The 14607-nt window shown below is 44.1% G+C and overlaps 1 protein-coding gene across 2 annotated transcripts; it reads right to left on the bottom strand.

Moving 5' to 3' along the window:
- Positions 1–217: 217 nt before the first annotated feature.
- On the bottom strand, positions 218–4957 carry KRR1 (KRR1 small subunit processome component homolog). 2 transcript variants are annotated; one of them, XM_030959947.1, is made up of 10 exons: positions 4847–4957; positions 4278–4453; positions 3673–3807; positions 3279–3404; positions 3099–3182; positions 2458–2514; positions 1808–1978; positions 1562–1639; positions 1343–1436; positions 218–868 (listed from the first exon to the last, which is right to left on the bottom strand). In XM_030959947.1, the coding sequence occupies exons 1-10, from the start codon at positions 4932–4934 to the stop codon at positions 726–728; spliced, it is 1152 nt and encodes a 383-aa protein (XP_030815807.1). In that variant the 5' UTR covers positions 4935–4957; the 3' UTR covers positions 218–725. The 2 variants fall into 2 exon arrangements, with proteins under 2 accessions (XP_030815807.1, XP_030815806.1); XM_030959946.1 differs by having other exon boundaries at positions 4278–4456; positions 4847–4945.
- Positions 4958–14607: the final 9650 nt, after the last annotated feature.

The following is a 14607-nucleotide window of genomic DNA, read 5'->3' as shown; positions in this document are numbered from 1 at the left end:
ATTCTTGCAAGAAGGAACTAAACTAAGAATATAGTTAAAGGTAAATAACACAACTTTTTGCTTTCCCTGCAGCACAATCCCTGTGTAAAGACACTTGCTTTGTACCATATTCTGTGTAAAAACCCATCAGGATAATGCTAATAAATGACAATTTATCAATGGTTTCCTGGACAACACAATGAAGGTTGTGCGGTAGATTAACTAAGGTTTCAGAACATTGTATTAAAATAGTTTATTAGCATTGAGACATGACACACACAAAAAAAATCAGCTTTTACAAAAATAAAAGCATTATATAGTAATAAATCTTGCCTGCTTAGCAAAAGTTATCACCACAGCTTGAGGCTGCATATTGTCTGGTAGTCTTTCACAGAATTACCTTGAGCTTTCACCTTCCCAGAGTTATCTGGCCCAAATGTTTAACTCTCCACATTAAACTCCTCAATGTTTCTATTGTGAAACCTTCCCTTTACACAGATGGATATGATCCAAATACATTCTCTTACTATATCAAACAACACAGCAGCACAGATTTTCTTCACCAACCTCGCCAAGCTTGTAAAGCTATTGTAGGTCCTCTAATTAAACTGTACTTAGGAAAAGAGAATGATCCTTTACTTAGCATTTTCTTGTCAACATTATACTGACAGCAAAAAAATCTCCCATCTTCAGAGTGTAAAAATGTTCATTATCAGAGGTGACAAGTAAACATCCTGGGTGGTGAATTACTTCTTTTTCTTTTTTTTCTTTTCATCTGCTGCCATTTTTAACTTTACTTCTTCCTCAGGGAGCGCTCCTAATTTCTTCTTCTTCGCATTCTTTACCTTTTCTTTGATCGCTTCAATATCAATCTTTTTCTCAGTGGAGGCTACACAGTAAGAAATACAAAGATTGTTGTATAAAACATTTGAGAACATAAGCTCTTACTCTGCACATAGTGTGGTTTTACCTTAACCTTTAGAAAAAGTTAGAACTATTAGAAAAGGTTAGAACGATTTCCCCTATCTTGTACCAAAGTTGTGATGTAAGTTTTTCAACTAAGTATTGCTCTCTGTTTACTTGAATGTAAAAGTTATGGCAGCATCACTGTAAAACTGAAAGGCAAAAATTGACGAAGCTCCAACAACCAATTGAGATTGACTCTTCAATGGAGAATTACCATTTTATAGGTATAAAATTATTGGCTAGATGATCTTTCTACTGTCCCTGGCAATCTCTGGGCATGGATCTTACCACCAGGATTTTTTTTGCACGATCTTTCTTTTTCCTAGGCTGTATTCGCAGAATCACTCAGCTTAGAAATTGACAACAGAAGATTTTACAGCAGGAAAAAAATGGTTACCTTTCTTTGTTTTCACAGCTGGCTTTTCCTTTGGTGGGATAAAAGCTTTATTTCTTTCTTCTTGTCTTCTCTTGACTGCATCTGCTTGCTTTGCCTGAAGTTACCAATAAAAAGGTCAAGCAGCAACAGAGCAGGGCAAAAAAGGACAACAAAAAAAATCAGATTCCAAGTCAGCAATCAAATGCTTTTTAACTGGACCCTGGATTAATACAACTTTACCTTTATCTCTTCCATTTGCTTGCGTTTCTTCTGTCTTTCTTTCAAGAAGTATTCACCACTTGCCAATTCTTTATCAATCTGTGTAAGACAAGTAGCAAGAAGCCTTAGTTAATTATGCATTATAAGCCAGACCTGTAGTATCAGGGAATCAGAACATGACAGAAAAGGCCTCCCCAACTCTTTTTACAAAGAACACAATTTCAGGTGTGCTATATTCCTGCATAACCAAATAAAGATTCAACTGACCTGGCTTTCTGGCTGTGGAGGTGGGAACGGTGTGTACTCCTTCTTAGTATTTTTCTTCTTGGGCTCCTTGCGTTTTTTCAAGTTCTTCCGCTTGAATTTAGGCAAAAATCTTTCCCAACTTTGTGTCCTCAGTTCAGGATCTTTTGCTAATTCCCTTTTGATCATCAAAGTCTTCAGTAGTTTCAGAACATCACAAAGATGTTTTATTAAAAAAGAGTATTACAGTAGAAGCCAAAAGATCCAAAATAGAAGTTTACTAGACTTTCTTAGAGGGAATATGCTACATTGAAACCTTGCACATCTCACTTCAGTAAGAGCAGAGGGGCTTAATTATGAACAGAACCAGAAAGATGTCTCAAAACAGGGACAGAATGCACAGGAGAAGGTGCTTCAGTTTAAATGAGCAAGTATCAAGCCAACAATCAAAGGGAAAGTTTCCTTTGATTTTGCAGATACTGCCATTATGGTGTTATGGCAATGTATCTTAGTAAAATGAAGGATATCAAAGTCAGTGGTTTTTATAAAGCAGTACACTACAGAAATTCTCAAAATAGATTACCACACAGAAACATGTAATTTTTTAACATACAACCCTCAGGGAAGAAATAGCATTTTCTTGTAAACAAAGATGCACAGTGGACCATGCTAACCTTGATGTTATATATGGGATGTATATTCTTCATTGTGTCCAGAACAACTTTTCTAACCTGTATTGAGTACAAAAGAAGAAGAATAGAAAGCTCATCAAGTATTTCATATGCTACCAATTAAAATATCAGCTATAAAACACTGTGCTTCCTCTGCCACGCTGAAGTAGTAACATTTAAAATTACAGAAACATTAAGGATGGAGAAGATCTCCAAGATCATTGATTCCAGTCTTTAAAAAGCTAAAGCACAGGGTTAATTGGAAGGAACAGCAGTTCAAAAATGCCAATACTATTGTCATGCTTCTAATAGACTCCAGCAGGCCCCACAAACATTATTTTCATGTTACCATGGATCTTATGGTGTTGTGAGGAACTTGCTTTTGACAAGTGTTCTTCTCCCACATAGTTACTAAAATATATGCAGATGCGTTTTCTTCCAAGACAGAAAGATCTTGGAGTCTAAACAAAATTCAGCAGCTAAGATGATAATACTGTGGATATTCATGCAAATGTAGCTTACTAACACACAGCTGAATAGTCAGTGAGATACTGCTAAGGTTGCCAGATTTTGTGTATTACCCACCCTCAAGCTGAGCACAGAAATTTGTTTGCTACACAAATGGCTCATCTACCTCATCTTACCTCTTTTAGCCCACTAAAGGGTCCAAGAGCTGAAACAGTGTTGCCTTGCACCATAATATAACAGTTGGTTAACAGTTCCAGGGCCTACACCAAAAAAAAGAAAATAAATTAGTATAATATGAAGACCTGACACAAATTTGGGTCTCAGTATTGTGTGGTTACTACACCTCTAGGAATTACCTTCAGAGTAGATCCTTTTGGCCCAAGAAGCCGTGCTCTTCTTTTTATAAAAGTCTCTCTCTTCCTCACCAGAGAGCCGATCTTAATGATGTCACATGCAACATCATCCTGAAGGATACGAACTGCCTAAAGAGATGCAGACAGTGTCATCTGAATTCAAATGTATTACTCATAGCAATCAAGAGAATACTTCAGTTTATTCTTCTCCCTTTGTTTTCAGATATATTTACTTTAAAAATATATTTTATTTCTTTGACTCACTTGAAATTCCAACATTTTTAAAATGTAGTATTTTATAAATATTATGACTGAATGTAAGAATAATATTGTGATAGAATTTAAGACAAAAGATAGGCATTATGATAGATAAAAGCTTTCAGGATTTATTACAGACCTGCTCAAATGGAACACTTCTTGCCAGAAGTTTTATTAAGTCTCTAGCCCTAATGATTGCATATGGATCAAAAGTCTTCTTAGTGGTAGTGACAGTCATGCTTCCCTCAATTAGATCCAGCGCTGCGTTCACATACTGCAGTATTTGAAAAGAAACACCAGCTCAGTATCATAATTCAGCTTTGGCAGTAAGCAGTTAACTAACAGAAGGTAGATCTATTTTCCAAAATTTCTTGAGTGACTTTTAGCTTAAGAAAATTCACACACACAGAGACAAAACCCAGACTGAATATGTGTCACAAGGCCCAAAGCACCACCTCTCTCATCTCCCTGAATTCAAGCACAGCAAAGCTGTCAGTGCCTGGATGATGAGATATTTGCTGTTGCAAATACTATGTTGACAGCATTTGCAAAGAACTGCCAGTCTGGCTACACAGTTCTTCACCGATTTTGATGACAAAAAATGACACTGCTAATTCAAAAGGCAAGCACAGTAGAAATGCACAAACATGGTATGAGAAAAGCAACTTGCAATGTTTTCATTAGCTTAAGACCTGTATGTCCCAAAAGGTAAAGTGTAGTATCAAAATGGTTAAAAGTTCATACATGTTCCCCCAAGGCTTTCTGGACAAGTGGCCAGCACTCTTTCAAGTATGCTTCTCTATACTTTGGGAACAATGTTGCAAAACTGCTTTCTTCCAACAGCCCTCTGGGATTATCCTCTCTTGTAAAGGCTGGCTCTTTCCATCCATCTGGCACAGTGAGAAGTTCAGATTCATCAACTGCTATTAAAAAGAAAAAAAACCCAAAACTATTGTTATAAGAAGATTGATTTAATACACTGTTAAATGCGGTTTGCATCTCTTCTGACCTTAGAAAAATTACTGCTTTAAATTCTTTATATTAAAAAAAAAACAACAATAAAAAAAGAAGAAATCCGCAGCTGAGATATGCGCTGTTGATCTGGTACATACAAGCTGATTATTCAAGTATACTACACAAGAACAAGGCACACACTGAGGCGAGGAAGCCGAGAGCGGGCACACCACAACACGGCACCGTCGCTGCCGGCCCCAAACACCCATCAGCCGCCTGTGCCCTCCGCAGCCCCCCACGGAGCCCTCCTCATTCCGCGGCCCTCCCGGCCAGCCGCCAGTCCCGCATCTCGTCCTCACCTGGCGCCGCTTTCTTCTTGTTCTTGTGCTTTTCTCTGTGCTTCGGACCGGGCCCAGGCCCGACCTGCTCCTCGGGCACGGCCGCCATGTCCACGCGCGCCGGAAGGGGCGGGGCCGGGCCGCGCGGAGCTTCCCCTGCGCTCTGTGGGACCGCCCTGCCGATGCCTGCGGCCCGAAACACGTACAGAAACACCCGGGTACTGCGGTGCTCGTAACTAAAGGAAAGGGGCTCCTGGTGAGACCGGGTTTTTCAGCTGAATAACTTACTGTTCAGTTCATGAATCTGGATAGTAAATAAGTAATTTAAGGTTTTCTGGGGGATGCTTTTCATCCTCTTCCCTGCCCGTTCCTGTACCTGTGCCTGAGCATTTCCTTTAATGAAGAGCAAGAATGTGCCTCCGCCGCTGTCTTTTGTGGAGAGCATGAAAAGCCAATGGGGTGAAAAACTGGAGGAGACCTTTAAGAGCAAGAGCACTCTGAGGCAGGACAGTGTTGTCTTTGGCAGGTGTTCACTGCATTTGTTCAGAAAAACCTGCACTCTACGATATTTAATTACCTAAATGATGAGGAAGAGACTTCTATTAACTGATCTATACTTGAGTAAAATACTAAGTTAAAAATCAGTTTTGACTCTCCTAAAACCTATCCTTCGGACCTTCCTTCTTGTGTTTCCTCGCCTGCTCCATCTGCCAGCCCTTTGCTCACCCGCATCCCCCACCACGAACAGTCCTTTCATCCGCATCTCCCTTATTTCCTAGTCCTTTCTGTCTGCAAGCCTGACATCGAGCTGATGCAAGCCGTTTTAGCCATTCATGTTAATTTCTGTCTGTCAGCATCCTTCAGGCAGGGGCCAGGAGCGGTTCCCGGAGAAGGGAAAGCAGCTGAAATGGGAACCGGCGAGGCCCCTGGCAGAGGGGGCTGGCGGCGCTTGGGGCGCTGGTTACCCATCCCCGGCCCCGCTAGATGGCGCTGCCCGCCGCGCTGAGCCGAGCGCCCGGACGGAGCTGCCTCCCGCGGGAGGGACAGGACCGGGGGGGATGGAGGCGGTGGGGAATGTGCTCCCCCTCCGCCCACGCAGCCCTGCTCCGTCCGGCACCGGGCTTTGGATGCCGAATGCCATTGACATTGAAAGGTTCCGTGCCCCTGGACAAGCACAAGGAGGCAAATTTGCCTCTCTCAGCTCTTGGACACAGGAGCTTTCTGGGGCTGCTTGCCGGGCTGGCATTTCTCAGCGCTGCAAAGCCTCTGAGCTAAGGACGGGGTCCTGCCCGGCTACAGGCACCCGGTGGATGCGAAGGGAGCGCTGGGGCTCCTGGGGAGGCGGCGCAGTGAAGTACGTGAAGGGCACGGTGTGCGTCTCTCGCCTGAAACCTGCACACGTGTTGAGAAAGTGCAGCAAAACAGATTTGGAAAGAGTTTGAGGGATGATAATTAGTTTAGTTCTGCTATTGTTTAGTGTCTGATGACTTCTGTGGTACAGCGAAAAAATCACGGGGGTGGTCTGTGGAAGGGGCATGTCCTCAGCGCTGGGCAGTGGGAGTAAGCCTACTGATGGGATGAGAGAGTTAGAGAGGCTGCAATCCATAGAAGAGAAATTACAGGCTGCAGCCTCCAGCCTGCCAACCTCCTAAGTAGTGTGCTTGCTTGCTTGTGTGTACATCCCACACCTCTGAGTGGCAGTGACAGCCTACCTATGTGCCGTGTCCTCTCCTGCATCCCAGCCCCTCGGCCAGCTGCTACTCCAGGGGGGTCACAGAGCCCCCAGCCCCTGTGCTGGAGGAGAAGTGAACGGTGTGTGGGGTAAGGGGCAAGGGACAGGAGCCTTGAGACTTCTTTTCTAACGATGGACAACCCTCTGTGGTCCAGTGCTGCCCTGAAACATCTCTTTGTCTGATCAAGACAGATTCACTGAAAATAACAGAAAATAGAGGCAGTAATGATAACAGGCTTGGAAGATGGGATTTGAGAAGAGTCCTCAGGCCCTTCCTTTCTGATTCTTTGAAGGAGACAGTAATTTCTTACCTTTCCTCTTACCTCAGTATCTGCAGTCTGGTTGGATACAAGGAAGCCACTTCTCTAAATTCCTAGTATGATCAGGATGCTCCCACAGACCTGCTCTGCTTTTCCAGACAGCAGCACGTGTATATAATTTTTACTATTCACAGCTCAAATGCAATAACCAGCTACTGCTCATTCGGTGGGGTTAGGAAGCTGAGGACAGCTAGCTACAGGGACAATGGCTACTGAGGGGACAGGGACTGGCACTGCTGTCCAGGTGACTGGGACAGGGATTCTACAACCCCACAGGAGCAGGGTGCTCTGCACACTGGTTTGAAGCTGAGCTCCCAGGCAGGAGGGACGGTGTGAGTGCCGCCGCAATGGTGGGGCACAGTTAGCACAGATGGGGATGCAGTGCTGCTGCATGCTGTAAATCGCTGTACTCCACCACCCCTTCCCCCAGGATCTGCATGCCCTCCCGGCTCTTCCAGGAGCAACATGTTTTCCAAAAGCACCTTTCACTGGCAGCACATACCATGTTCAGTGTTCTCCCCAGCACAGGAGAGACCCAGGTGCAAAGGGCTCCTTCGAAGACCTTTGTCTGAATAGTACAGATCCTAGTCTAGCAAGACCCCTATACCTGCTGAAGCCCTTGCTGGGCTTGGGAGGACGTGGCTCAGCTCTGTGTGTGTGTGGGTGTGTGTCTATGTGCAAGTGTTTTTTCCTCTTAAAAATAAAGTGAAGGAATGAAGCAGCACAGCCTCCCTCACACACATTTATATGATACAATAAATAGGCAGAGCATTGCTGTTAGAAGGAAGGTGCCTTTTTATTATGCAGCAAAGTAATTATTTCCCAGTCAGTAGATAGGACTCCAGCCACTTGGCACTTTCTTATGTGCCATTTTTCAATCCAAAAGAGCAACTTGGGATTTTGTGATAATTCAGGCAATCAGATGAGCTCATGCACATGGCATTCATTTGCTAGAAACACCACACAGATCCCATTCAGCTTTAGCACTCATAAATCCATGTGACACTTTTATCTATTTATAAACTTTTAACAGCAGGTTATGATTGTTATGCAAGCCATTTTCCAGGGATTAATAAGCAGCTTTTGTTGATGGCAGCAAGAAGGGCCATTAACTGCTCTGGGACAGTCATTAATCTGTAGTAAATGCCAAACATCTGGATCATTTCTATGTAATTAAATAATCAATATTGCCTTTTGATTCAAATAAGTGGAGAACTGTATTTTAAATTTATCTTGGCTTAGGGTGTTCTTAATTCTTTTAGTTTACAACAAGGCAGGAGGCACATGGACAACCGAGATTTTCTCCTGGTGTAACAGGCTCTTAAATTAGCAGGTGTTTTATATAAAACCTTTCAAGTGGTCAAAATAGCATTCAAACTGGCCACCAAAACTATTTCATTGGATTGGATGTGTTGTCCTTTTTCATAATAGACTACTTGCATTATTGGAATAAAATTAGGTGACTTGACCCTGGGAGGTAGCCGAGAAGAATTAAAATAATCAAACAGAAACTTCTCCTGCTCAGCCACCCTCAGAAAAGTCCATTGTAGTTCATTCCCTGGCTCGCCTGACCTGTGTCCTCAGGCGGATGAGGTTGTGGTGTCATTTCTCCATCTCTCTCTCTCTCTTCCTTTATCTGTCTGGGCATGGGTGTGAGTCACTTCTCTGGCTTTGTTTTGTTCTTGTCTTTGCTGTGGAATCCATTGATCTGCAGAGGTGCTCACAGATGATGGTATTTGTGTCCACTGCAATCCTGGCCAGGCAAGAACACACCGCGGTGGGGCTGCTGCCTTCTCTGTGGTGAGCTCAGGAAATACCCCAGCAAGCAGAGTTCATCTTTCCCTTTGAAAGAGAGCAGAGAGGACAGTTCCTGCTGAACCCTCAGAGTAACAATGAGCTGGAAAACGAGAGGACTGTGAGGCACAGATGCATCTTAAAGGGCTTGCTGGAATAGCAAAGCAAGGATAATGGGGTAGAAAGAAGAACCCAGAATAAGAGGGAAGAACCTATGGGTAAAAGAGACCATAGCTTTGTCTGGGAAATTATTTGCTTGCAATAAAATTGCTGTCAGTTTAGGGGCAAGAAAAGGATGAGAGCCAAACTGGGAAAGGAATTTAGTGTCATGAAATCAAACCAGCAGGTTTAGATCGAAAGGTCTTTAGAGCAGGAAATGTGCCTAATCATGTATTCATACAGTGACTGACAGAATGAGGCTTTTGTCGTGATTTGAGTCTCTGGGAATTGTCAGAAAGCAAACACCAGATCAAGGCAAGCTGCACCAGGACCTCTGAGATATACACAGAGGAGTAAAAATGAGAGTGAAGGTGCGTGGGGGTGAGGGGTAGGTATATCAGAAGCTGGGGAAGACACAGGCAGGGGCCTGAGGAAGGCAGTGGAAGAAAATGTCTAAATCATTATACTGGTCCAAAGCCTCAGAGGGGAACAGTCAAGCGGGGATGAGAAAGTGTTTGGTCCCATCAGGTTTAGAAATTCTCCCACATGGTGTGGAGAGCAACTCTCGGGGTCGGCTGCTTGTTCTCTGCCCGCGAGGTGAGTTGGGTGGTCCAGGGAGCGACCCCAGGCTCTGAAGAATGAGACTGGACTCTTTGCTGTTCGGTCTTCAGGTTGTTTATTAAGTCTTATCTACAAAATTTTCTTCCTGGCAGACAGAGGTCTGACCAGCAAGGCAGCCACGACGCTCTCCGACCGCCCCCAAGGCTGCTCCGTCTCTTATACCACAAATTACGTATATCATATTTACCTTTACTTTCCAATACCTATCACCCATGTTGGACAGTGCACCCCTTCCCCAAACCAATCCCTGAGTGCCAACACCACAGCAGAAGATGGAGAACAAGAAGAAGAAGGAAGAAGGATGAGACACGCCCTGTTCCCTCCATCTTGTCCCCATTACCTTTATACAAAAATTTTTAAAACTTATATTTTCACCCTGTGTACATCTTATAAAAACACCCTTTAAACCTGTGACACCTTCCAGCCCTCATACCAAACTGGCAATTCATTTGCAGGATCGAAATCCAGCCACCAAGTGTTCTGGGCATCATGCCAAGATCTCCGAGCCCCCTGACGGGGTTTCGGCTCTCGACGTGGTCTCGGGGGACTCCTCACATCCGGAGTGATGTGCAGAGTTCCCACAAGCAACAACAAGTTCCCAAAGGCCCAGTAGGGACAGCTAACAGATTTCTCCAGCTGTTGCAGTATCCATCCTTTTTAGATACTGCCTAACATGGGCTGTGCCTGCCACGGCATAGCTGGTCTAATGCCTCTTGACTCCCCAGAGGAGCAGGTGTCCCTCATCACCTGTGGATGATTGTGGCAGTACCAAGCGGACACCAGGTGCCCAGAGGCTCATGTGTGCTGCACTACTGAAAGCCAGTGCCTCTCCCAGCCCCTCTAATGGGGAAAGGGGCTGATCCTTTCTGAATGAGGGCAGGGGAAACACCCCCAAGCCCCCATCCTCCCTAACAGAGAGTGCCAGGGCCCAGTCAGAGCAGCACAAGAGGATCTGCTGTACTGCTCTCTGTAAGCATGCAAAGAGCAAACCCATTCTTAGAGGCATACCATACCCCAGGGCTATGGATTGAAGCTGAAAATTCCCCCCTGCCAAAAGGTCTTTTAATATAACTTTGAAGTCATACCTGAGAAAAGAGTCTGAGCATGGTTTTTATTTAGGAATTTGCCTGCTCATATGCCTTATTCTGAAACACTCCAGCAGTCTATTTTTCTCTTGCACTAGAATCTGGACATTATTATGCAGATTTCCACTCTAGCAATATTACGGCAGAATAAATAGCTCTGCTATACACGAAGGGGAATCCTATTACATCTTCAGTAACTCTCAGTAAGCATTATCGCTATTATACCAATTGAAGAGACAGAAAACAATTTTTAATTAAAAATATTTATAGCAGGCATAATACCAACTGCCAGTTTCACTATCCAGTGAATGATTTTGCAGCTGGTACTAATTCTCTCTTATTTCTATGAGGTTAGCCAATATCAGCTGTTCATTAAGCAGAGGACATTTCAGGAATATCCATATTATATGTTGTAACTAACTAAGAAGTTCTTCCTTTGACAGATATTAGGAAATCAAGATTGCTTGGCTATGTTATTCTGGGACTTCATAATAGAGAGGTCGTTTCCCAGTGATCTGAGTGGGCTGCATCATCAGTTTTATTCAAATCAATCCTACAAAACTGCTTTCCAGCAGATTAGAACATTTTAATTAGCAATATATCTTTTGTCTTCTATCTGCAGTGGAATAGGGGGTGGGAAATTTATTTCAGTACACCCTTTCTTTTACTGGGAGAGCAGCATAATCAGAAGGTGTCAGCAGAACCACAGGCAAATTAATTTGAGATGCAGAGCTTTCTACAGCCAGTCACAGTGCTTCTCCTTGCAGTGGGTCGGGCCAGGCTGTGTGGGTGAGTTCACTGCTGCTGTTGGTGCCAGACGCTCTGGGGGGCAAAGTCTGATAAGGCTTTGTTGGGTGAAGGGCGTGACAACAACCCACTGGCTCACCCTGAACATCCCCACACTTGCTGTGCCACAGAGCACATAAAACCTCATTTCCTGTCCTTGTTAGATGTATGTGTCAGTAAATGTGCATCTGTGTAGCTGTAGGTGATGGACAGCTGTCCCTAGAAGCTGTAAAAGCACCTATCTGCTGCAGCCATAACTTGGGCTCAAAGGAAACCAGCAGACAGAGGATGAGCTGCAGAGGAGCCCTATTCCCACATATCTTCCATCCTCCTACCTCTCTGTGCCATAGGACACATGTCTGAAGTATGGAGCTGGAACATTGCCTCCACCAGTTTTGTGAACATGGAGAGCTCTTTCCCCATAAATGCAGGGATTAATGAGAGTCAGTTTGTCCTTGGTTCACATTCATGTGGTTCAGAGGGATTGTGGCATGCTGAAGGTTCCAGCCCATAAAATCTAATACAAACTTCTTGTTCCCTGTATTCACCCCAGGATAGCTGGCAGCCCAGTCAGTGAGGAAATCCCCTGGTGATTTTTCAGAGGAGCAGCTGGGAACTGACAAACCAAGCAGCTCATCATAACCTGGCATGCGAATTGCTAAATCCCATATGGTTATTGTTTTTCACTTTAAAATATTAGCAGTGAGTTTCAAAACACAGAATTTAGCAAGCTGTGTTTCATCACTGGAAAGATCAAACCCCATTTGAGTCTGTGAAGCCATTTACAACATGCTTATCCTTCCACCTGCAATAGATTTCACAGCAATTTCCCCTGGCCTGTGTCCACAGTGACAGCAGAGGGGCCCAGGGGGAACAGCTGGAAAGATGAATGATGTGAAATGGTGGAGATGGGCATCTGTGAGGGGAGCAGAGGCTCTCCCAGGAGGTGATTGAGAACAAGAGTTTAAAGTAGGGATGTGCTCTGAGTCGCTTCCAGGGGAGCTTCCCTCTGCCCACTGCCAGCAGACTGACCTGTGAAGAGCAGCTGCTGTTGCTTAATTAGCCTTTGTGAATATTCTGCTTTAATCCATCTTTAAAGCTCACAAAAGCCTAACATGTCTGTGTGCTGCTCTTGCTCTAGGCAAGATTGCACCACTTATCAACAGCTTCAAGAAGCTGAGATTCACCAGCAACATATAGGAATGTCCAATCTATTACAACCATTTCCTTTTACCTACAGGGAAATAAGGATGTCAGTCAGCTAAAGAACAAACTCTTTCTTCTTTGCACAGGTGGCCATGAGGGCTTCCAGAACACTTTGGACTGAGTATATGGAATGCAGCAGTTCTAGATGTGACTTTCGCAGTAGTCCTAGACTAGCTCTGATTTCAGCCATTTCCCTTGATATTTCATGGAAGTGAGCAGTGTGTATTTGAGGAAAGTGCCATTTGGCTTCTAAAGGCAGCAAGCAAAGTTTCAGTGAGAAAAATTATACTAGTCAACCCTCAGGAAAGGCAGTCTGAACAAGTGGAGCAGCAGAGCATGAAGCATTCTTTCTTATCTTTTTCCTTAGCTTTTTGTGAAATGGCACATGGAAAGACATTGTGTTATTTCTCCAAAATGTTTTTTCTGGATTAAAGCAAAGTTTATAGGTTGAATAACACTTTTCACCAGTCCTGGAAGAGGGGAGTCCATCAGTGTAGTCAGCCCTAATTGTGCCTGAGAACCTGGGTATCCATTTCCAGAGCTGCTACTACACTTGGAAAACCATTTTCCTTGCCTACACCGTAAATTTTCATGGACACAAACTTTTTCTAAGTATATGTTTGTGCAGGAGGGCAGTTTGAGATAATCCTGTGTGAGGTACCACCACAATGCAGACTACTGACTGCTCAGTGCTGAGTTTATCATTAAGTTGCAGAAGGAAATACAATGGAGCTGCTGGGTGGCAAAGTAGCTGTTAAAACAACCATTCCAAATAAAATGTCACAGGCTGAAGTTTGATGGGTAAAATTTCATTTCTGCATGCTACCGGGTGGAAGAAAAGAGCCCATCTGTTCTCCAGGCATTGCACATTGTTAAGCAAACTACTCGCAGCTTGGCAGATCAGAACATTAGAAGAAAAAATATTTTAGAAAAGCCAACCATAGATGAGCATGAATACAAGATGAGTCATTGAAGTTTGCCCAAAAGCAACATAAAAATGATGGTTCTTGCCAGGAAGTTATGCCAGGGTATTCTCACGGGCTTGGCTGGCCAGGGCAGGCGGGCGGAGAGAGAGAGAGAGGCAGGGAATAGGGAATAGGGGTGCATTCTTCCTCTGCCGGCGCTGGCCAGGGCCGCTTGGCTGCTCGCTGCAGGGAGAATGCCTGTGTTTGTCTTAGCAGACAAGGGGCACCATTATCACATACCTCAGCAGGGTTGTGGATGTCAACCAAATAATTGGTTTTATTTAGAATATGACATCCAACTGGTGAATAAAGCATTTTGGGTGTCCTGGAAAGATTTTATATACAAACCAGCTGGAATCCCATTGACAGGAACAGCCTCTTCCTTTCCCTTCCCCCCACCCCATTATTTTGAGTCAGACAGAGCTGGAAGTGGCTGAGAGGAACTCCAAGAAGCCTGTGCCTTTGAGCAATAAAGTCTACTGGTGCTAAACATCTGACACTTATTCATTAAGAGAGACCCAGGCAAGCATTTCATCATTGAGATGAGTATTTAATACATGAATGGGTAATGAGAAAACATATTTGTGGCCAATACAAAAGGCTGTCATACAAGGAGACTCCAAGTCTGAGCAGGTTGGGAAAGCTGCAGGGTGCTTTGGAATTCTCTCAAGTGAACTCACACTTGCAAAGCTCAAAGTTGCTGCTTCAGCCTCTGAAGAAAAGTGGAAGTAGAATGGGCAGACAGTCATGGGGCAGGCAGCGGGTGCCAGGCTCCTGTCTTCCTTTAGCACAACCACAAGGTCACAGGGAAGAGGGAACCTTATCCAGCTTCCCATACAGACCATCACAGCTGCACCCATCCCAAAGTTTTTCCCATCATTCCAGAGCTGCATGAGTTATGTGCTAGGATGTTCCCAAGCTCAGAGAAAGTCCATCATGGTAGCCCTTAGTATGTGTGTCTCATGAACAAGGCCGGATAGATCCATCTTACTGTGGCAATCTACTATTTGTTTGAGGAAAATTATTCAAGGTAGATCTACTCAAAACAAGAACATAAAATGACTGAAGGCCTCCAATAGATGAAGATTAAAATACATTTCAAATGAGACCAAAA

The sequence above is a fragment of the Camarhynchus parvulus genome, chromosome 1A, assembly GCF_901933205.1.
Source record: "Camarhynchus parvulus chromosome 1A, STF_HiC, whole genome shotgun sequence".
NCBI lineage: Eukaryota > Metazoa > Chordata > Aves > Passeriformes > Thraupidae > Camarhynchus > Camarhynchus parvulus.
Note: the sequence above shows the minus strand (reverse complement) of the source record. Positions and strands in the feature narration are given on the sequence as shown.